General features: G+C 28.0%; 4 protein-coding genes and 1 non-coding gene across 13 annotated transcripts in view; all 5 read left to right on the top strand.

The window, feature by feature from the left end:
* Positions 1-1,158: 1,158 nt before the first annotated feature.
* LOC103574101 (major facilitator superfamily domain-containing protein 12) lies at positions 1,159-6,219 on the top strand. Of its 3 annotated transcripts, none has more exons than XM_008553459.3 (8): positions 1,159-1,499; positions 2,446-2,766; positions 3,377-3,584; positions 3,732-3,937; positions 4,053-4,412; positions 5,381-5,531; positions 5,657-5,778; positions 6,034-6,219. In XM_008553459.3, the coding sequence occupies exons 2-8, from the start codon at positions 2,457-2,459 to the stop codon at positions 6,114-6,116; spliced, it is 1,440 nt and encodes a 479-aa protein (XP_008551681.1). In that variant the 5' UTR covers positions 1,159-1,499; positions 2,446-2,456; the 3' UTR covers positions 6,117-6,219. The 3 variants fall into 3 exon arrangements, with proteins under 3 accessions (XP_008551681.1, XP_014295413.1, XP_053596925.1); XM_014439927.2 differs by lacking the exon at positions 1,159-1,499 and adding an exon at positions 1,666-1,682; XM_053740950.1 differs by lacking the exon at positions 1,159-1,499 and having other exon boundaries at positions 2,112-2,766.
* A 128-nt stretch (positions 6,220-6,347) lies between these two features.
* On the top strand, positions 6,348-12,243 carry LOC103574102 (serologically defined colon cancer antigen 8 homolog). Of its 5 annotated transcripts, XM_008553461.3 has the most exons (8): positions 6,348-6,799; positions 7,516-7,647; positions 7,727-8,817; positions 8,886-9,124; positions 9,202-9,313; positions 9,580-9,697; positions 10,674-10,750; positions 10,827-12,243. In XM_008553461.3, exons 1-8 carry the CDS (start codon positions 6,609-6,611, stop codon positions 11,225-11,227), a joined length of 2,361 nt encoding a protein of 786 aa, XP_008551683.1. In that variant the 5' UTR covers positions 6,348-6,608; the 3' UTR covers positions 11,228-12,243. The 5 variants fall into 5 exon arrangements, 4 of the variants coding, with proteins under 4 accessions (XP_008551683.1, XP_008551686.1, XP_008551685.1 ...); XR_008404035.1 differs by lacking the exon at positions 9,580-9,697 and having other exon boundaries at positions 10,443-10,750; positions 10,827-10,836; XM_008553464.3 differs by lacking the exons at positions 9,580-9,697; positions 10,827-12,243 and adding an exon at positions 10,443-10,590 and having other exon boundaries at positions 10,674-10,751.
* LOC103574100 (succinate--CoA ligase [GDP-forming] subunit beta, mitochondrial) lies at positions 12,130-15,850 on the top strand. 2 transcript variants are annotated; one of them, XM_053740951.1, is made up of 6 exons: positions 12,130-12,243; positions 12,367-12,575; positions 12,853-12,952; positions 14,283-14,878; positions 15,154-15,288; positions 15,346-15,850. In XM_053740951.1, exons 1-6 carry the CDS (start codon positions 12,221-12,223, stop codon positions 15,585-15,587), a joined length of 1,305 nt encoding a protein of 434 aa, XP_053596926.1. In that variant the 5' UTR covers positions 12,130-12,220; the 3' UTR covers positions 15,588-15,850. The 2 variants fall into 2 exon arrangements, with proteins under 2 accessions (XP_053596926.1, XP_053596927.1); XM_053740952.1 differs by having other exon boundaries at positions 12,156-12,243; positions 12,359-12,575.
* LOC128668317 (5S ribosomal RNA) lies at positions 13,477-13,595 on the top strand. Its single transcript, XR_008404078.1, has one exon. It is a non-coding gene; the product is annotated as a 5S ribosomal RNA (ribosomal RNA).
* A 2,628-nt stretch (positions 15,851-18,478) lies between the features above and the next one.
* The window catches only part of LOC103574099 (filamin-A), a 30,763-nt gene continuing 25,066 nt past the window's right edge, over positions 18,479-24,175 (top strand). The window contains exons 1-2 of one of the 2 annotated variants that reach the window (XM_008553457.3): positions 18,479-18,745; positions 19,811-20,725. In XM_008553457.3, coding sequence (XP_008551679.1) covers positions 20,380-20,725 — 346 coding nt within the window. In that variant the 5' untranslated portion in view covers positions 18,479-18,745; positions 19,811-20,379. The remainder of the gene's footprint in view (positions 18,746-19,810; positions 20,726-24,175) is intronic. The other variant, XM_008553455.3, reaches the window with a different exon arrangement.

The raw sequence follows: 24,175 nt of genomic DNA, 5'->3' as shown, positions 1-24,175 counted from the left end.
AAAAAAAAAAAAAAAAAAAAAAATTGATTGTCTGCCAACTTCAGGATCATAATTTTAAATGAGTAAATGTAGCAAACATCAGTATTAAAAATTATAAATAAATAGAGTAATTTTTTTTTTTATATTTTAAATATTCTATATTATTCTACCGCCGTTTTATTTTAATTTACGATTTTTAATTTTTTCGCATTTCTAATTACCTATTTTTCGAATTTCTAAATTTACCGAGCAAATAATAAAAATAATTAATAAATTATTTATGAAAATAAAAAAACTATGAGTATACTTTTTAGTCTAATTAATATAAGTATTGACAAAAATAAATTTTAATAAAATTATTAAATTTCAATTTTGAAATTTCGCGCTAAGATGGCGCTACTGCGCGTCGCTATATTCGACGTTCAAATTTTTGCTAGAGTGGGGGCGGTCGATGAATCGCAAAATCGATTGCTTTGGATCAACTGACGGTCCAATAGCGGCAGTCAGTTCAATTAGAAACACTGTATCGCAGTTAATTCACGAAATTATCCATAAAATTTATTGCTAATAGTAATTGATTAATTAAAATGTGCAGTGTTTGTAAAATTTAAATTATGCAAAGTATCTGTGGTGTCCTAAGGTGTCGAGTGTTCAGTGCTAGTGTAAAAGTGTTGCAAATTGCTGATGCTGATACTACCAAGTTCCTGACCAAAATCATCTGGCATCGTTTGGTGGGAAATAGCAGTCAAGTGACGTTTGTTTAGCTGCAATACACTTGGAGCAATTTAATTCAAATCTCCAAGTGTATTAGGATACCCTTCTGCATATTATTTCGCCACCAAGGTTTGTTCAAACACTTGCGTGTTTTTTTTTTAAATATTTTAAATATTTTTTTATCATATTTTGCCGCCATTTTATTATGAATAACAATTTTTACTTTTTCTTCGATTTCTAATAATTTATTTTGTGAATCTTTAAATTTACCGCGCGATTAATAAAAATAATTAACAAATTATTAATAAAAAATAAAACATTTAGAGTATACTTTTTTTGGTCAAATTAATATTATTATTGACACAAATTTTAAAAAATTATTCACTTTCAATTTTGAAATTTCGCGCCAAGTTGATGCTACTGCGTATTACTGTACTCAACGATCATTTTTTAAGTTTGAATTTAATCACAGTATTGCAGATACGTCGTGTAATTATCCATCAAATTTATTGTTCATAGTTATTGTTCAATGAAATTGTGCAGTGTTTGTAAAATGTAAATTGTGCAAAGTGTCTGTGGTGTCTTTAAGTGTTAAATGTCTAGTGCAAGCATAAATTGTTGAGTGTTCAGTGCTAGTGTAAAGTGTTACTGATAACTTGCAAGGTCCTGAGCAGAATTATCTGACATCGTCTGGTGGGAAATAGCAGTTAAGTGACGTTTTTTTTAGCTGCAATACACTTAAAGCAATTTAATTCAAATCTTCAAGTGTATTAGGACATCCTTCTGCATATTATTTCCCCACTAAGGTTTGTTCAAACACTTACATGTTTTTTTTTATAATTTTTTAAATATTTTTCTATCATATTTTGCCGCACGATTTTTAGTTTTCTCCGATTTCTAATAGTATATTTTTCAAATATTTAAATTTACCGCGCAAATAATAAAAATAATTAACAAGGGTGCACTCCGAAATGTGCTACGCTACAGCTGTAAATACGAATTTTTAAATTTTTATTCTACTTACATTTTATTTATTTATTTTAAAATAAAATTAAAAAAATTCCCACTTGTTACATTCATACTCATTTAAATTAATATCGCTAGTATATTAATAATATATAAATATACCAGCAGTAATAATTTAAATCCGGTTTGAAAAACTGACCCTCGGAGTTTTTTAAATTTTCTACATGCGCATATTTAAAATTTTTTTTCTTGTAAACGATTTGTTGAAAAAAAATTCAAAATATTTAATTGCCCGCTAACTTTAGGATCATAAAATAATTAAAGATAATAATTATAATTATTGTTTTGTTATTTGTATTTGTTTATCTGTTGACCGCAAAGTCGTTAATGAGTCATACATGCTCATTAAATTATAATAATAATAGAAAAATGAGCGGAAGATTACAAAAATTTATGATATCATCAAAGAGGAGTTTTTCTAACAGCTGTTTAGTGTCAGTTCAGATGTGACAGCCAGTACTGTCAAAAAAAAACTATTTTAATTAATTATATACAATAATTAGTATTATTGTAAATAACAATTACCAAAAAATGGTAACAATAAAATAATATATATCTTATTGTCTACAAATTTATATTTTTTATAAAATTGTTAAAGTTGTCATTGCAATTTTTCTAACCTGTCAGTTGTTAGGTTATTTGAATCATCACAAAGTATCCCAGTGACTCAATTAAGGATTAATTTTAAATTTATATAAATATATATATTTATAATTGTAATTATAGTAAATAGAATAATGGATAATCAAAGTACAAATTCAGTAGAACATGATTACACGGAGATAGTCCAGAGGCTGTCAAAAAAACAAAAATGGGCATATGGAGTCGGGCATGTGTTGAATGACATTTGTGCCTCATTGTGGTTTACATATTTAATTGTATTTTTTCACTTTGTATTGGGTTTCAATCCCGTGTTATCAGGAACTGTTTTACTTATTGGTCAAGTAGCTGATGCTGTTTCTACGCCATTTATTGGATTGCAATCAGATAAAACTGATGACTTCTGGTTGTGTAGATATGGAAGACGGAAAACTTGGCATCTAATAGGTATTATTTATTTAATTTACGAGTATAAATGTTGCAGTCATGAGTCAATTTATAAAATTTAAGTAAATAAATTTTAAAAAATGCGCGCATTTTTTCATTGATTTAAATACGCATTTTTTAATTTCGATCCAACTTACAATTGATTTAATTATCAAAAAGTTTTTAAAATTCCCACTTATTAGGTACATTCACACTCATGTCAGTGTAGCAGATATGAGACAATTTATAAATTTTAAATTAAAGTAATGAAATTTAAAAAAATGCGCATACTGATTTTTCATTGATCTAAATACGCATTTTAAAATTTTTTCTTTATTTAAATTTTATTTATTTATTCAAAAATTTAAAAAATTATGATCCTGGTTAGTAAACAATTAAAAATTTTCGAATTTTTTTTTTAACGTCAATTATAAAAAAAAAAAAACTAAAAATATGCACATGTAGAAAATTTAAAAAACTATAAGTGCAATTTTTTCAAATATTTTTTTTATAATTTATTGTTATAAAAAAAATAAAAAAATTATTAGACGTCGGCTAATTTTAGTATCATTTAAAAATTTCTACTTGTCAGGTACATTCGCACTCATATTAATTTATATATTTTTTCTAGGTACAATATGTGTCATGTTTAGTTTTCCTTTTATATTTTCTCGTTGTATAAATTGTTACAATGCTGAGCATTGGGCTCAAATAGTTTATTATTCGGCATTTATAATAATATTTCAATTCGGTTGGGCTGCTGTACAAATATCACACTTGTCTATGATACCTGATCTCACACCAACCGAACACGAAAGAACGGAGCTCACTGCAATTAGGTAACATTGTAAACAAATTAATTTTAATTAATTATTCAACTTAATATTCTATTGTATGATTCACTGAATGAATGTCCGACTAATTTATTCGCACATTCATTTTTATCATTGAATGATAAATTTATAATCATTTTTTTTTTTTTTTAGATATACATTTACAGTTTTTTCAAATGTTTTTGTATACGGAGTAACCTGGGCAGTATTGCACGTCACCAGTGATAATTTAAATAACCAAATAGGTCCAAAAGATGTTTACAAATTTCAACAAATTGTTCTAATTGGTATGGCAGTTGGTGTTGTAGCGTCAATTACTTTCCATTCAATTATTCAAGAAACTCCGCACGATTCTACTGGTAATTAATTAGTTAAATTTTTATTTTTAAATCTCATATTGGAAGTATGAGTTATTTTAAAATTTAAATAAATTATTGTCCAAAACTTTAATAAATTGTAATTTTTTTTGTGTAGGTCCTATAAGACGAAATTTACGACCGGCTTCGTCATTTTTGAGAGACGTTAAGTTCTATCAAGTAGCTGTCGTGTACATGGCAACTAGGTTGTTTGTAAATATATCACAAATTTATGTACCTTTATATTTACACGATACTTTGAAAATGCCCGCGACATCTTTGGCAATAATCCCCCTGATAATGTACCTCAGCAGCTTTAAAGTTTCCTTGATAATTGAGAGAATAAATACCAAATTAGGTAGAAAAATTTCGTATGCCCTTGGAGTATTGCTGGGTATATCTGCGTGTGTGTGGATATGGTTTGGCCAAGGGACGAATTTTACTAAATTGTATATATATCCGGTTTCTTTATTACTCGGTAAATTATTTAACAATTAACAAATTAATATTATTTATGATTACTTGCATTGGAACTTAAAATTTCAGTGTCGACAGCCAGTCAGAAACAAGTTAATTTAAAACCAATAGTGTCATTAATTATTAGCGTAAGCGTAAATTATCATTTGCAATTTATAATAGTATATTACACATTCAGGAAGGAAAGTAAGAAATTCCAACTTGCGTGTGTAATTACCAAAGGCGAGGGTGAACTACATCTTACCTGCCTCCCTGATGTGTAAACGATTTTTCATCAGATCTGCATCTAAAAGTTTAAATTTTTGGCTCTAAAAGTTTGTGGGAAAAATGATGCATGCGCTAATTTTATCATTTATTTTCTGTTAAAAGGGAAGAACGTCTTCTAGAAGAAGAAATTTTTCATTATAACTGCACTGAAAATTTAAATTCCTACTCTGTTTAGAGGGAAGAAAGTCATTAAGACAAATTTTAAATTATAAATAAATAGAGTATATAATTAAAAAAAAAATATTTATAAAAAATGCACTTATTAATTTGTAAATTTTTTAAATGCCCATTTTTAAAAATTTTATTTTATTAATTATTTAGTCTATTTATTAATAATTTTACATTTGTCTGATGTCTGCTACATTCACACTCATAAACTTTTAGAGGCCAAAATTTAAATTTTCAGTACAAATATTATCTGGTTAAACCGGAAAAACAATCGATTACCATAATGCGTTCATAAACTTTACAGAGAAGGTAAACGCAGTATTAGGTCTTCTTTTACTCCTCTGGTTTTAATTAAGCCACGTGATCTTCCCAAGGGTCGATCTTGACTGATAACATTCACAATTTACGCGTTTGCTAATATCTATTCGCGGTATTGGACTGAAATTCGCTTTTTTCGACTGGCTGTAGACACACAAGCTGTGAGTTTCGATGCTGATATCATGAAAAAATAAATAAATATATTACTGAGTACAGGAGCAAGCGGATCTATGATGCTAGTAACTAGTCTTGGAGTAACCGCAGATTTAATTGGCCCAAATACAGAAAGCGGTGCTTTTGTTTATGGTGCTATGAGTTTTACCGACAAACTCAGTAATGGAATTGTTGTCATGGCAATACAATACACGTAAGTCTGTTACTCAACAATAAAACTTTATCAATTAAAAATATAATTCAATTTTTTAAAATAATTTCCAATGAGTTTAATTCAGTACGTTTCCCTAATTAATTAAATAAAAATTTTAATCGCAGACTTCACAAGTTCAATTCTCCTTATTATTATCGGGATGTACTGAGTTTTGTTTGCGGAGGAGCCGCAACTGTTGGCCTTTTAATGTTGATATCTATAAGACCTCTGATAAATCAAATTGAAGGTAAAATTTATTAAGCTGAATGTCCTTGTTAGTAAAAAAATTTATTCTTACAAAAGTATTACTTAGATTCGATAATAATAATAATTAGTATGTAATATTTAATCAGTTACTTTATTTTACTTTTATTTTTATTTTTTTAATGAACACATAATTTAATTATGTAATTATTAATTTAAATTAATAAGGGCATTCACTTAAAAAAAAAAAGTAGGAATAAATCTAGGCCATATTTAAAAATCGTAAATATTTATTTAGATGGAAGAGAATATCGAACTATAGAATCAGACGATACATTTGAACCCAGAGAAGTAAACTCGAGGATAACCAGTGAAAATTGATAAGTGTGAATTTAAATTAAAACCGTACTTATTTTATTATTTTTAAAACTAAATTATTGTATTAAATTAATTGATATTATTTATAAAAATAAAATAACATTGTTAATTATTTTATTATAAATGAGGCATCTTATTAACGTGTAATTAATAACGAGATAAGAAAAAAAGATATAATATAAAAATGATAGTCAAGGTATGAGAGGATGGCGTGATAGTGACGGTGCCTGTCTCTCATAAGCACGGATGACTTTCTGCACGCTATTTTCCACTGGTACCAGTCTCTGGTTACGTCCCATTGTACAAAAGTTCAATTTACTTGGTTGGTTGACTTAGCTTACAAGCCCTCCCAAGTACTGTTTAAAGATTTCAGATTTAACAGTGTATTTGTACGTCCGACTCCTGTATATTACCGTCATAATCGATTCAACTACGACTCAACGAGCTTATATGTAATCCCCGTCAAAGCAACCTAGATGCCATAATGCTAACGGAATGCTACCGACCAACAACTATTCTCGACGATGTCGAACTGGTACATCCTCATTAGCTATTCAAAGTCCTGGAAGTTACTTATCACGACCTAAATTACCATTCAAATCTTATTACTCTAAACCGAAAAGTAATTTTTATTTTAATCATATTGAAAATGCACCTTTTGGAAGACCAAAACGTTTCAAACTAAAGTAAGTTTTTATTATTATTACTATTTGTTTTTTAAAAAATTTTTCAATATATATTTTTCTGATCGGTTTTAATATTTGTTTTTTTTTAAATTAATTAGCAGACTTCGGATCACTTTAAAAATTATTTACTATATGGTGATATTTCGTGGGTCCAATACCCAACATCCTCAGACTACTTTCACTGCTTATACTGACCACATTTTTTTTAAATAAAATTTTTTAAAAAAATTACTAAATACGAACTTAAAACAGACTTTAAAAAAACGAAAAACATGAAAATAAAAAAGAAAAAATCATATCAATAAAAAAATAATTAATTACAAAAATTTAAATAAAATTTTTTTATCGAGTCAATAGATTTATGGTCTGAGGATATGGGTATTGGACCCACGAAATATCACCACATATAGTAAATAATTTTGAAAGAGACTAGAAGTCTGCGTGAGTGAATATAGCAGACATGAGATAAATTTAAATTTATAAATAAATAGAGTAAATAATTAAAAAAAAATATTTATAAAAAATGCACTTATTAATTTTAAAATTTTTCAAATGCCCATTTTTTAAAAATTTTATTTTATTAATTATTTACTCTATTTATTATTAATTTTAAATTTGATGTCTGCTACATTCACACTCATGAAGTCTACCAGTTAATTAAAAAACAATTATTATTATTTTTAATTATAAATATTAATATTATTTTTTTTTCTTAGGAAATTAAATTATATACAAAAAATGGATATTAATAAAAAAAAAATACCTGATTATACAGAAACAGCTTACAGAGAAGCAGTATCACGTTTGAAATATTTACTAGCTGAATCTTACACTCCAAGAGGATCTGGGTAATATATATATATATATTTTTTTTATACTTAAAATATATAATTTGTTTGATATTAATTTAAAAAAAATTTATTTCAGTAAAATAATGCGAGAAAAAAATATTTATAGACGAAGTAATACAAAGTTGCATGAGTCAGCGGATGATACAGATGACAGAAGTGTAGTAAGTGATTGTTCAAAAGGTTTTCCAGGTAATTTATCATCAAGAACTAATACAGGATTAGTATTAGACAAACGTCTGCCAATTACTTCGGTATTGAGCGGCGATAATTCACAAATGACACCGAAAGAAATGTCAACATTTATAATACGTCAGGAAGAATATATTGAGCAGTTGGAATCTGAGTCTCAGTACTGTAAGGAAGAATTAAAAAATTTGCTCGGTAAAATCCGTGATGTTGTGGCGGAAAACGAGGCGCTGCATGATAAAAATAAGACGGTGTTGCTTAAATCATTTTTAAATGAATATGACAGTCAAGATGAAAATAAAAGAGACAAGTCGGTGGATGTTGATCACATTCAGTCTAGTCCTGGTAAAAAAATAAAATTACATCAGTTAATTGAGGGCCCGAGTATAATGTATGAGTCGCGAATCAGTGAACTGGAGGCACAGTTGACTCAAGCGAAAATAGAACTGAAGAAAGCTCTGGAAGAGAGTCAGGCTGGTAGTAAAAAGTTTACGGATGCTATTGATACCAGTCCAGAGACTGTCCATCAGTTGGATCAGGTGATGAAAGAAAAACGCGAATTGTCTGTTAAGTTGGAGGAGACATTGAGAAATTTACAAGTCGCGCGTGATCGCGAGGCTGAGGCAACGCTGAAAGCTAAACGCGCCATAGATTCTATTCAGCAAACGGAGTTTGAAAAATGTCAAGCAGAATCGGAAATTCGTAGACTAAAAGATGAACTAGAGAGACAACGGGATAAAATCCGGGAGGCTACACAAGAAACGTCTCGACGGCTGGCAGATGAGAGACATCAAGTCGAAAGACGTTATGGTCAACAAGTTGAGCAGCTTTCAGCTGACGTCGCGACTCACTGGGACGCTGCCTCCAAGTCTCAGTTGGAGATTGAGAGACAGCGGAGAGAAATTTTGGATTTGAAGAGAGAATTGGCTCAGAAGCAAGCGCTAATTGATGATCTCAAGAAGGAATTACACAATAAAATTTGTAAATTTTATTTATTATTTTTTTAACTTTAATTATTTATATTTATTTATTTATTATAATTTTTTTAGCAAATTTACAAAGTGATTTAAATCAAATGGCAGCTGAGAAAGATGCAGTCGAGCAAGAAGTCGCAACGGCAAAATTATCAGCAGAAAGAAGTGAAAGACACGCCAAGCAAGAGCAAAGTCGTTGGCAAACAGAAATAAATTCTTACAAGCAAAGATTGGAACGCGCTGATGCTGATATTGTTCATTGCCGACGTGAAAATTTACGATTATCTGAACAAATTGCTTCGTTAGAAAAAGAAGTAAAATATTTATAATAAATATTTCCACTTTCTTTTATTGATATTTCCGATAAAAAATTATTTATTTATTATTTTAGCTGAATATGGTTAAAATAATTCGCGCTGACAGCCAGACACCAGCAGCTACACCTCGGCTGGATAATGAAAAAGATTTGACATCAATGATAATGGACATGGAAACAAAACATGGTAAGATATTATTAAGTTACCTGTGTTGGGTATATTGTCCGTAGATTGTGATAACAAAACAAAATAATTATTAATTATTAAAAAGTACTGGTGTAAGTAATTAGTATGACGTCTGTTAATTTAAAACAAAGATTTGTTGAACAAAATTTGTGTGGGAAATCGGCATTATGCCACGCATGGGTAGTAAGAAAAAAAAATATTAGTCAATTTATTATTTAAATTGACTAATATAATTCAGTTTATTGAATAACTTGGAAATTCTCTAGCTACCACAGTTGCTGGTCTTGAAGATGCTCTCAGCAATCAGGCTATGCTCGTCTCACAACTGTCTGCCGAATGCCAATCTCTCACACAGCGTTTGGATGCTAACAATCTCACGCACAAGTATTATTTTGATTATAATTTAAAAAACAATAAATTATTTTTCATTATACCAGGATGGAAACTTAAGTTTCAGTGTCTCTTAAAGTGACAACCAATCGAAAGAAGCGAATTTCAGTCCAATGCCGCGAATTAATATTAGCAGATGCGTAAATTGTGAATACCTTTAGTCAGCGGGCAGAAACAAACTTGTTTCGTCCCGAGGGAATAAAATAATTTTTCTGCCCGCTGACTGAAGGCTTTCGCAATTTGAACTCTGATACTTGTCATTTTTTTAATAGTCATTTCAGAGCATTAATTTTATTTACGTAAATGACAGTTCTGACTGTGGTTAAGTTTTATAAAAATTAGTGTCAATAATAAATAGTATTTATAGTTTCTGCTTAATTATAAATTGCAAATGACAATTTAATAGTTGATGACACCATTGGTCTCAAATTAACTTCTTTCTGATTAGCTGCTGACACTGAAACTTTAAGTTCCAATGCAGGCAATAATGAAAAATCTAGTGTGTAACTCAGGATGAAAGACGATTTCGGACTGCAGGTGATGTCAGTCTCACCCTGGTCTGAAATCCTTTTGTTTCATCCCTTGTCACACAATATACTATTAAAAATAATCACCGCGAATATTTAGGCGGGTTGTTTTTTTTTTTTTTCAAACATTTTTTTTTATAATTAATATTAATTAGTAAATTATCGTAAAATTATGTCGCAATAAAATGCATCAGGCTGTTCTGTGTTGACAGAGGAACCGGTTGACATGGATGATGGACCATTAACTTTGACAACTTCACCTTCAAAAAAGAAACGCACTGTAAAGGTTGACTTGAAACTTAAAATAAATCCGAAAAAGAAGTCCGTTGTTCTCCAGTCATAAGCACCTCTATCAGCACAGTAATAGTTGTAATTACTTAAAATGAGTTTAATGAAAATAATAAATCAATTAAAAATAAGAAATTAATTTTTTAAATTACTAGGGAAGAAATTGTCAACTTACAGGAAAAAATAAACGACTTGACAAATAAAATAAAAGAATCATTTGAAAATAAAAAAGGTTATTAATTTAATTAATATTTAAATTTAATTATTAGTATTATTATTATGAATATTGATAATAAATATTTTTACAGGACAATCAGTGTCATCAGAAATCCCCCTGAAGTCACAAAAAAATTCCACAGCAAATCAAAATATTAATCAGAATACAAACCCCGAGTATGACATCGATCAAAATAATTATCAACAAGCTTACAATGGAGAAAATAAAAACACCGAGGCGGAAGTACCGCAGTATGGATTACAAGACAATCAAAATTACCAAGACTACACAGCACATGATCCTAACTATCATGGTGAATATACAGCTGAAGATTATCAGCAGTACGAGCAGTACGACCCGTCACTTTATCCCGAATCAAACCAGGGTCTAAATAATCAAGCTGATCAACAGCAGTATGAAAGTTATCCCACAAATAATTATGATAATCAACAAGAACTTCCGCTTGAACAAAATAATGATAATGTTTCTTAACAGTCGTAGATAACTTAAAATAATATATCATACTTGTTTTAATTAATCACTTAATTATAAATTATCATAACAAAAAATAATAATAATTTACTTAATTTAAAATCATGTCCAGATCAACTTAATAAAATGATAAATTAATAGGATGAACAGTAAATTAAAATTTATAATTTTATTTTGAGCATATATTGAACGTTTCGTCCCTTTATTGGGACTTATTCAGCAACTTGATCATATAAAATCGTCTACTGAATGTTTTTGATACGTCATCATGTTTAATGATGTAATAATTAGCATTTTAACTCTGCGTTTGTTTATTGGGTCTTTGGAGGAGCAGTCAATTTTTTAAAAATTAAGTTTTTTTATTATTCTTAAATTTTTGTTAATAAAAATTTTACTTTTGACTTTGGAAACTTCTGGGCCATGTACTAGACACTTCAAGAAGTAATCCAGAATTTTTTAAAGCCTAGAAACTGAAAACTTGACTGTTCCCTAAAAGACCTAGTACAGACTGTGTCTCGAATAATATTTTTCTATCCAACTTACATTTTATTTATTTATTCAAAATTTAAAAAAATTGACACTTGTCAGTTACATTTACACTCATCAAAATTAAATTATAAATTTTAATTTACTGTCCACTCCCTTATAAATTTATCACTTTTATAATAATAATAACAACAATAAAAAAAAATGTAGATGCTTGATTATTAGACGAGTGTAATTGTAGACAATGAAAAAATATATAATATGTTATCAGTAGATTATATTTAAACGCAAACTTTTTTCCCGCGTTAAATTTAAATTTCCCGATAACCCGCGAAACTGTCCGATTGATTAAATTCAACGCGCATATGTGCTCTTATTTTATTTTATACTTATACGTATGTAATATGTTTGTTTTTTTTTTACATGCTGTTTTGAGAGGATACTACGCGAAAGCAGATTTTAATTTTATGTATAAAAGCAAATAAAATTACATATTTATATATACTCATGTATAAATTAAAAAAGATAAGGTAATCGATATCACTGAAGAGTTATTGTGTAATCATCCAATAAGACTGAATTATTATTTGAAATATTGATACAAAATAAGAGGAAATTATTTTAATTATTAATTATATTGTTAAGAAAAACAGGTTAATAATGTCGGCTTTTTTAACTCGTAAACTAGTCAGTTCTGTTGGATCTTTGACTAAATATTCGCAGGCTGGATTATTGTCAATAAGACATTTAAATTTATTGGAGTACCAGAGCAAGGTGCTGCTAAAAGACAGTGGTGTTTCAGTACAGAATTTTACGATTATTGATGATCTACAAAAAACTGATAGTGCACTTGATAAATTTCGTAAGTATTTTATTTAATTCTTACATGGTTCTGAAGTTAGCCGAGGTCTAATAGTTTTTGGATTTTATTAGAAATGTTAAACTATAAAAAAAAAATATTTAAAAAAATTGCACCTGCAGCTTTTTTAATTTTCTACATGTGCTTATTTTTAGTTTTTTTTTTTTTTTGTAATTGATTTGTAGAAAAAAAATCCGAAAATTGAAAATTGTCTTAGAACCAAGATTAATTTTTTTTTTATTTATATAAATTAGCTGTTATATTTTAATTATTTTTTTAGATGCTAATGAATATGTTATTAAGGCTCAAGTTTTGGCTGGTGGACGAGGTAAAGGATGGTTTGATAATGGGTTTAAAGGCGGTGTGCATTTAACCAAAGAGTGAGTATTTAATATTTATAATTTTAACAAATTTATTATTTAAGCCCAAGTAGTACAGAGACAACTTTAAGATGTCTTTTAAAAGGACAAGACCATTTTTTTTTATATAAATAAGACATACAGAAGTTGGTCGTAGGAGTCATAGGAAATTTGACATCTTTTTTTCATCTTAAAAAAGTCATTTCAATTAAAAAATTATTTTGATGACAAATTTCTGATATTTTGTCAACATATTGGTGCCTTGTTGATAGGTCATAAAACAGTCTCAAAACTTTTATCTTATTGATGTCACAAATCCAGGTTTGTTACTTGGGATGTAATGACATATTTAATTTTTTAAATCTAATCAAAGATTTTTTTATCACACTATTAAAATGGAAGCTTTTTTTTTTATACTTTTTCATTAATTATATTAAAGTATCAATTGTCCGAAAATGGAGTAGTCGTCACAAATAGTAATTCTACCCCAAGTTTTATGATTTGATAGCAAGTGTAGAAATAGTACAAGACAATTTCTTATAATAGCCAACGGTCATATCATGGTCATTCCACCAGTTCTCGTCTGATCACTGAAGTTAAGTACCATTGAGCGTGGTTAGTACTTGGATGGGTGACCGCTTGGGAACACCACGTGCTGTAGGCATCAATTTTTTTTCTCCATTTTCTTCAAATTACAACTCAAAAATTTTGGAGTAAAAATTATTTTTGCATCAAGTCTTTTAAGCGGATATTTTTTCGATGACAAAAATTTCTGATCGCTTTTTCAACATGTTGGTGTCTTGACCATTCTCACCCAAGTGGTACACTTGGTTTTATGACATCTATAAGATAGAAGTTTTGAGGCTGTTGAAAAAGACAAATTTCCTATGACTCCTAGGATTAATTTCTGTATGTCTTATTTATATAAAAAAAACTTTGACAAAAAAAATTGTCTTGTCCTTTTAAAAGAAATCTTAAAGTTGTCTCTGTGCTACTTAGGGAGTGCGCCGACTTTGTAAAAATTTTAATGATCCAACTGTCGTAATCGCAGTAAAATTTTATCAATTAATTAAAAAAAATTAAAGCATTAATTGAAAAAAGAACACTTTCCCTGAGATATAGATTTTTAAAAAATTACATACAGTTAACATCAATTGGTAGTTGAACGAAATCTTGAAGAATTATTTTCAGTAAAATCTTCATGTCAATTTTATAATTAGAATTTTCAAATTGACTCAATAAATTTTAACTCTTAATTGATAACAACTGTAAGTAATTTTTAAAAATTTTATCTCAGTAAAATTGTCATTTAATTGATTATTTATTTATATATTCTTGCGGGTGATTACAGTCCGCAAGAGGTCAAAGATATTGTTAAGAAAATGCTGGGTCACAAATTAATAACAAAACAAACAACAAAGGATGGTATTCTCGTACAAAAAGTCATGATAGCTGAGTCTGTCAATATAAAAAGAGAAACATATCTCTGCATATTAATGGACAGATCGCATAATGGACCGGTACTCATTGCATCACCAGCTGGTGGTGTTGACATTGAAACAGTTGCTGAAAAAAATCCCGAAGCTGTTAAAACGATACCACTTGATATTTATTATGGGATTGACGATAAAATAGCTAAGGAAGTTGCTGAATTTTTAGGGTTTACTGATGATGATATTAAGCAGAAAGCGATATTTGAATTGAAAAATTTATGGAAATTATTTGTCGACATTGATGCGCTGCAAATTGAAATAAATCCATTTGTTGAGACTGAAGATAAACAAGTTGTTGCTGTTGATGCCAAAATAGCGTTTGATGATAATGCGCAATTTCGACAGAAAGACATTTTTGATATGGAGGACGTCAGTGAAAAAGATCCCAGAGAAATTGAGGCGTCGAAATATAATTTGAATTATGTAAATATGGATGGAAATATTGGTTGTTTAGGTACAAATTTTTTTTTTTAAACTATTATCTATACACTGTAAAAAAATAGCGGATTAAATCCGGAGTGAATTAGGAGCCGATGACTGTGTACTTATTTAATTCCTTTGGAGTAAAATTCACTCCAAAGGGGAGTTACATAAAATGTAGTTCACTCCAAAATCACTCCGCCAATAGTAGAGTAATTTAAAAAAAAAAAAAACTCCGGAACTCTGAGTATTTAAATAAATAAAATTCTTATTCACTCCGAGTTAACTCCCGATTTAATATTTTTTTAGTCAATGGCGCAGGTTTAGCCATGGCCACAATGGATATTATTAAAATGAATGGCGGAGAACCAGCAAATTTCTTAGATGTTGGCGGAGGTGTTACAGAAGAACAAGTATTCCATGCGTTCCGTATCGTAGCTGAAGGTATTTATTGATATAATTTATTTACTAGCATTACTTTGATTATTATTTTAATTATAGATCCTAAAGCCAAAGCTATTTTTGTAAATATCTTCGGAGGGATTGTAAATTGTGCGACAATAGCTAAGGGATTAGTCGCCGCTGCCAAACAGTTGAAAATAAATAAACCAGTAGTAGTTAGATTGCAAGGAACAAATGTTTTGGAAGCAAGAAAAATTTTGCAAGAGTATGGCCCGCCTTTTACGATGATCAACGATTTAGATGAAGCGGCTAAAAAAGTTGTGTCGACTTTGAGCGCATAATTATTTTTTTTATACACGACAATTTCGTCTTTAAAAAAATCAAAAAGACAATTGTGTGAACATGCAACGAAGAATTAAATACAACGCTATGAATGGGGTAGACAATAAGCAGTAAACTCTCCATTAATTTATAGATAATATTAAAGATAAATATTTTTAAAATGACTATGGCTAAATTTTATTACTTAAATATTTGACTGTTGAATTATTATAAGGTATGTTTATATTTTATCATAAAAAATATATTTATATACAAGTGATAATACATTTTGTTAAATTAATTGCAATACTAGTTTGTAAAATTAATTATTTTAATTTTTTATTGTAAGTTTGGTTTTAGTTATTGGATTTTATTGATTTATTAATTAAATAATTTTGTTATTTTTTGTGTTGTTTTATTATTGCGTTGATTAGTATAAAAATTTTTTATTAATGACAACGTGTGTAAAAAAAAATCTTTCAAAAAATGTTTAAAAAATATAACTGACAGTGATTTTTCAAATTTGAGACATTTTTGAACTTAGAGTTGAACATTTTTGGAATTTTAAAATATTTACAAGTGTGAAAAATTTTCAAATATGTCGACTTTTCTTGTAGGTTTTTTTTTTTTGGAATTTTGTGAGTTCAAAAGTTTTAATTACTCATTTTTCAAACTATTTTTGAATAAGTCAAAAAATGACCAGAAAGATTTTCAAATCGTTTTTATTTTTTTTGCCTCATACCTGAGCAATAATTTAATTAATTTCTTGTTCTTTAATGTTTTTCAAATCCAAAAAATTGCCAAATAAAATTACTTTTTGCTCAAAGAATAAAAAAACGCGCGGGAAAAGCTTTCAATTTAAAATTTTTTACTTTATAATTTTTCAAAGTTCCAAAAATGTTCAACCTCAAGTTCAAAATTGTCTCAATTTTGGAAGTTCACTGTCATGACCTTTTTTTGGAAATATTTTTGGAACGAATTTTTTTTACACGGGAATAACAAAAAAGTTTGTTGACTATTCAAATACTTGAATAATAAATAAATATATAAGTAAATGTACGATCTTATCGCATTCTCCAAAATTAGATTAACAAAAGCAAACAATTATTAAAAAAATAAAATAATATATCACTTTAGTAAAAATATAAATATCTTAAATCTTTTAGTATCATAAATAATCAATAAATCAATCATCCGTTAGGTCTTATAAAATTTCACTCGTTTCGTTTCATTTTAATATTTGAATCTTCAACTAGCTCGTGTATGTTTTGATAAATAGCCCGGGGATAATCTTTTCTCAGGTATAAGATGCATATTCACCTTTCATTCTCTTCAAAAAACTACTATTTCAAAAGAAATATTTTCTTTATGACTCACCTTCACAATAACAAGAAGCTAAAAAATTTTTCATCGGAAAATACTTTTTTTTTATCAGTTCAATGCAACAACAATTAATTTGTTTTTTTTTTTTTTTTTTTTTTTTTTTATTAATTTTGTATAAATTAAAAATAAGAATTGTAATTATTTATTTTTATTTTACCTCATATGGTCAAGAGCGAAACTCGGCCATAGTAAAAAAGAGTTTTTAAACTCCTCAAGATATTTTTCTTCTCAATGTATTTATAGACTTATCAATGTGTTAAATGTTTAATACAAGTTACTTTATTAGAAGACTATAGCCATATACGGTTTGCAATTTAAAATGTGCTTATGAAGGTAAATGATTTCGTCAGACAAACCATAATCTGATGAATAAGTCCATGGGCCAGACCGGGTCATGTATTTACTTTTACTTTAAAAATTATAAATTAAAATCTATTTAACTAAACTATATTACACTGAGAGAAAAAATATTTTTTATATATATTGTATTTCCTTACAAGAAATTATGCTGTTGGAAATTTTCAATCTTAATATATTTTTCCCGTGCAAAAAAAATTTTTCTGTCATGCCTGACAGTGAACTTCAAAAATTGAGACAATTTCGAACTTTGAGTTTGAGTTGAACATTTTTGGAAATTTAAAATAATTAGAAGTGTGAAAAATTTTCAAAGAAAAAATGTTCATAAATATTTTCAAATCTTTTTTATTTTTTTACATCTCATACTTGAATTTCTGGTAAAAGTCGTAAATGTTCATAATTCCTAATTAATTTCTTTTTTTTTTCTCCAAAACCAAAAAATTGTTAAATCAAATTATTTTTGCTTAAAAAAAGTAATACGCAAGAAAAGCCTTCAGTTGAAAATTTTCTAATTTTTTAAAAATTTCAAAAATGCTCAGAATTCCCTCAATTTTTGAGCATTTGTGTAACGAATTTTTTTTTTTTACAGATTAGTGAAAAAATTTGAAAATTTCATTCAAAATAATTTTCTTAAAAAAATCTGAGCTTAACTCGAGATATGAAGATCTTTTTTTTTGGAGTTTCGTAAATGAATTTCGATTTTCTTCAGTCAAAAAAAATATTTTTCATAATTAACTTGAACATATAATTAATAATTTATTAATTTTGATTGATTTTCCTTAAGAAAAAATTGTTTTTACGTCATTTTTTTTTTCACCGTAGATTGTTTACTAAAGCCAAATTGCTCAACAATTCAAATCATTACTCAACGATTTATTTATATAAAAATGTTATTATTATAAAATATAAATATGATTGTTATTTTTTTTTAGAACCAAGAGATGAATAATGAATGCGCTTTGTTTTTGTAACATTGGCTCCTTCTTCATCTCGCTATAAAATCTTATATTAAGTGAATTTGCGTGTGGTAGAGAAGAAAGATCGTCTGTGTATATATAGCTCGGTTTCATTCCCCTCCTATCCAATATCAATGTTTCGGGGTAAAATTGTCAAGTGCGGGGGGTGTTACAGAAGCTTTAACGTGAGCTACCAAGTACTATTCTTGGAGAACTTCACTCAGACCTGCTTTTGCCTCCGTTACGAAGACGCATGTTAAACGGTTTTTAAATATCGACGACGACAACGACCACGCCGTCATTTCTCAAGAGGTTTTTTCATTAAAACAAATCTACTTAAAGTATTAAGTGCCATTATCTTTTAATCCTCAAGCAGCTCTTATAAAATTCTGTGATCTTTAATTAATTATTCTTCTACTACATTGTAGAGAAGAAATCGCGCGTGCTTTGATATTGTGAATTTTTCAAATTTTTTTAAAAAGGTAATTTTTAAAATTTTTAATGTGCTTCAAAAGTTGACTGAAAAATTTACGAGTGAAAATTTACAAATAGTTGGAGATTTTTTTTTTTTTAATATAAGTAATGTCTCAATGTATGAGTAACGAGATATATTTATATGTTTTTTTTTGCGTTCTTGAATTACGATATGTTTATTTTTGTGATTTGTCTGCTGGCAAATTTACTTTTTTCAAATTAAACTCACGAATGCTGGTTTATGTTTAATTTGTGTTTCCATGTGTGATTCTAGCCGCGAAATTTGTGCTCCGTTGACGTTTTTAATAAGTCGATAACGTACATATTTTTATTTATTAAAAAAACAAGTAATCGAATTTTTTTTATTAATAATTAACCCAGCTACAAAATTTGACATTTGAAAATTTTTTAATTCTAATTAAAAAAATTTTGAAACCTTGGTATTTATTTTTGAAAATTACTTCTATTGTTATTTAATTTTTTTATGTAAAATTAAACAAATTGTCGGGTGTCCACAGCCTTTATTATCAAAAAGAAAAAAATAATTAGCGTCTTAAAGATAAAAAATAAAATATTTTATAAATAAATAATTATCAAAAATTATCAGTTATTATTTTAGTCTGACCTTTATTTTAATATCTCATTTATTTTTGTAACAAAACAGAAATATTATAACCGCAAGCATTTAAAATTAAACTGAAAAATTCACATTGTAAATTTAAAACAAAAATGTCATTGATATTAAAAATTTATTTATTAAATAATTTTGACATAAAACCGGAATAGAAACAATTGTCAAAACATTTACAAGAAATTACCGAACCAAAATAAAATATTACCAAGAACGTGACTAAAAACGATAAGTGACAAATAAAGTAAACAGCCGATTAAAGTAAACGTCCTTATCCTTAATCTTTAAAATAATAAAGAAAAAAAAAAACAAAAACTAAAACTTTAGTAACAAACTCCAAAACTAGACTAAATCTCTCCAAATGTCGTCCCAGTTGCTGGGTCTCAAAAAAAAACTAAATTTATTTTCTAAAAATATAATTAAATTTATTTATATTTTTCAGCTCCAGCAATTTCCCATCGGGGACTATCGGCGATTAAATTTATATTGAACATCCCGCCGACTAAACCCGTATTTTTAAAAAAAATCTTTGCAATCAACAAAAACGTTTGCGCGCGCAGAATTGAAACAGGAACGCACGCACAGCAAACGCCGGGTCAGCAAAAAAAAGTAAATCCCAGAAGGGAATTAACTGCAAAAGAAAAAAATAAATAAATAAAAGGAATCTAGACTTTAAAGAATACCTTGGATGAGGAATACCTTCTGAGTCTTGTGACTCATACTGACCCACAGGCCGATATAGACAGCATCATTATCATCATCATCATCATCGACTGGAGTCTTTACCAGTAAAAAAGTAAAAAAAAAAATAAATATATACAATTCTACAGTCTCCACTCCATTTCCCCACTACTTGGAGATCCACATAGCAATAGTACCATCACCATACCTACCAACACCATCACCACCACCATCACCATCACCATCTCCATTTCAAAAGAATATACGTACACATAGCTGAAGGCTAGAGTATAGAGTTTTGCCTCGTGTTCATACCACGCCGGCGATAAAATGAATGAGAATGATAAGTCAGTCAGGAGTGAGAACTCCAACGTGGTGGAAGACGAGAACGAAATGTTTGAGCGGGAATTAGCAGAGGATGCACAGTGGAAAAGGATACAGCAGAATACGTTCACAAGATGGGCCAACAAACATTTGAAATCAATAAACAAATATATTGATGACCTGGAATGTGATTTATCTGACGGTCTAAATCTCGTAAATCTGCTAGAAGTTTTGTCACAAAAACGTTTGCCTAAACACAATAAAAGACCGAATTTTAGATCACAAAAACTGGAAAATGTTGCTGTCGCTTTGAAATTCCTTGACGATGAAGGCATACGTATTGTTAATATCGGTAAGTTTTATACATATGTATATATATATATTATATTATTTATCGTTAAAGTTATCAAGGACACTATCAAGTTTTAACAGATGATTTTTATTTGATTGCTTCTCTGTGTAATTAAATAAATAATAATAAAAAAAAGTTTAAACCGCGTTATCGAACAGCGATACGATTAATCGATTTTGTTTTGTAACCCGGGCATACCGGAATTTAAGACTTACTATAGGTACAGTCTACAAGGACACTGATCCTTGAAATTCTTTACTCGTAACCTGTTCTATTGTTCATATTTATAATTTTATTTATTCGTTATTTAAAATACTCATGAATTATTTAGGTTTTCTTTTAAGCCAAAAATAATATTTTAAATCGAGTGATAAAAGTTTATTAATTTGAATTTAAAATGTGAGTTTAAATTTATTTGCTTGCTTGTAGATAATGAATTATATTAAATTTATAGAGGATTGGGAAAGAAAAAAAAATCATTGGCTTAGTGGATCCTTGCCGACTGCATCCGCGCGCAAGTGTCGCGCGCATTCTTAACCGCGATAACTTTAAAATGTTTTGCGGACGTAAACATTCTTACATGTATTATATGTAAGTCTTATCAAATTATTATTTCGTATTTCGTAATAGCTATAAATATATATGGTAACGTAGATATGAGAATAATTCTTTTTATTTGATTTGATTTGATTTAATTTAATTTAATTAACTTAATTAATTTAGTCAAATTTTGGGTGACTATTTTTTCAAGGTATAGAACTGAAATGACAGGCAGTAATTTAATAATTTTGGGGTAATTGGATTTAGACAATATCGGTGATAAAATTATGTTAAGATTGCAGGCATCTAGCCAGACGTGACCTTGTAACGGTCAACAAGAACGCCCACTTTCTCTTAACCAAACCGTGTAACGTCTGTTCAAAAATAATAATTATAATAAACGTGATGACGATTGTGATCATGATGATTGCTGTTGTTTGGTGATGCTGTCGTCAAGTTGATTACTAATTACTGCATGACTCATTGAACATAACTTGGGACAAACAGATTATTTTTTTTATTTAGATAATAGACTAAAACAATTTACGGAGTGAACGCGGATTAAATCCGGAGTAAATGCAGAGCCGGTTTTTTATTTATTTACTCCAAAAAGAAATTTATTTTAACGTTAAAATTACGGGTCAGAGGCGGATTTAAATAAAATTCACATAATTCCGAAATTATTCTTTTCACTCCATGCGAAATGATTTTTGACTCCAGAACTCAGGTGTGGAGTAAATTTGAATTTTAATAAAATCTGAATTCTCTCCCAATTTTTTACAGGGAAATATTTAAATTAGACACTCTGTAGTGGTAGTTTTTTATTTTATGATCCTGTAGTTAGCAGACAATTAAAAATTTTTAATTTTTTTTCCTACGAATCAATTACAAAAAATATATAAATACGCACATGTAGAAAATTAAAAAAACTATTGGCGCAATTTAAAAAAAATTTTTTTTTTTAGATTTTATCGTTTTGAAAAAATGAAAATATTATTAGACGTCGGCTAACTTCAGTATCATTTTATTTTTAGTTATCTAATGTGTGAGAAACTTAATTGTCCAGTTATAAGCCAATGAGTTTAAACGCATTGTATCGTCATCGATGAGACAGACAGACACTGATGTCATCTATTATATCAGACGTGCACACATTTTAATTTATATTTTACTATTAATAATAATAATTATTAAAAATATTTAATTTAAATTGCCAATTAATTTTTTTTTGTCTAAATTTATTATTTACATAAAATAAGTTGAATTTAAAAATTTAAATTTAATCTTAATAACTTGAGTAAATTTGTAAATCGAATTACAGATGATCAATCAAATAAATCGACAACTGGTGGTTGAGTTTATTGACCGATTTCAAAAGAGTATATTTCATTATTTGAATTTTATCTCAAGAGTATTTTAAAACTCTACATATAGTCTTGTGTACATGCATAATAAAATACTCCTTAACACGGTGGTCGATTAATAAAATAACATTCAAGTGCCTCTTGATCCTCTTATAAATTTTTATAGTTTTTTTTTTATTTTGTACTCGATATTATTTTACAATTTATAGAGCATCCATTGAGGGGCATTTTTAAAAATCACTTCATGCTGCGATGCTCGCAAACTAGTTTCTTACAATAAACAAAAGCTAATATTGTATTACACTTAACAATAGTGTAAATAATATCGGTTGTTAATAAAATATTACCATAACATATTTTTTAAATGAGTGTGAATGTGAACATTAGCAATTTTCGGATTTTTTTTTCAACAAGTCAGTTGCAGAAAAAAAAAATGCACATGTAGAAAATTTTGAAAACTATAGGTGCAATTTTTAAAAATATTTTTTTTTTTATAATTTATAGTCAAAAAAGAAAATCAAAAAATTAAAAAATCGGCAAACTTCAGTATCATTCCAATCAGCCGATGTCTTATGATATGGATTTTTTCAGATAAATTATAAAAAAAAAAATATTTCAAAAAATTGCACCTGCAGCTTTTTAAATTTTCTACATGTGCATTTTTTAGTTTTTTTTTTTCTTGTAAATTTGATGAATAAAAAATTCAAAAATTGATAATTGTCTGCTAACCAGGATCAATATTTTGTAAAAAAATTTTTCAAGTAATTAGTGGTTAAAATTTTTAAATTACAGACGTAAGTGCGTGGAACGTAAAAAAAACTAAAGAAAGAAGTTGATAATAAAAAAAAACTATTTAAATTGGGTGTGACAGGCAACTGAGCATGTAAATTTATGATTTATTAATTGAAGCAATAGCTCCTACGGCTCTCATTTTAAAATATAATGACACAAGTCTTTATTAATTATTATTTTTTATCACCGATAAATATAAATGTACCAATTCTTCATACTCGATATCTACATAATTAAAAAGTAGAACATTTAATTTTGTTTATCGAATAAAAATATGATAAACTAATTTATGTAACTTGTTTACATAAAATTTAAAAAATTAAAATTTAATTCTATTTTTCAAATTTAATATTTTAATTTCATACTACATCGAATATTAAATTTGTGATAATAATTATTTTAACGATACGTCGACATAAAAAAAAAATATATATATGCGATTGGTTTATCAGCTTCTATTGAATAAAAAAAAAGACTCGTAATATTAATGAATAGAAAGATGTGTCAGTTACGTTTAAGAAATATATGACGTCATTGGTTGGTAATTGCTTAAAATAACTGGTATGAATCGCTTGGGCACTCTCGTCTTCTTTCTGAAACTCGTTAGAGTTATCTCTCTTTTTTCATATAAGTTTTTTTTATTATCATCTCTCTTTCTCTTGTGCAACTAAAAATCCACCTGTAGCTCTTACAATTCTCGCACGACTACAAGTATTTGACATAAACAGCGTATGATCTCTCAGATTTTAAATCT

Source organism: Microplitis demolitor, chromosome 7 (assembly GCF_026212275.2).
Source record: "Microplitis demolitor isolate Queensland-Clemson2020A chromosome 7, iyMicDemo2.1a, whole genome shotgun sequence".
Taxonomy (NCBI): Eukaryota; Metazoa; Arthropoda; class Insecta; order Hymenoptera; family Braconidae; genus Microplitis; species Microplitis demolitor.
This window is presented reverse-complemented; position numbering and strand designations above follow the sequence as displayed.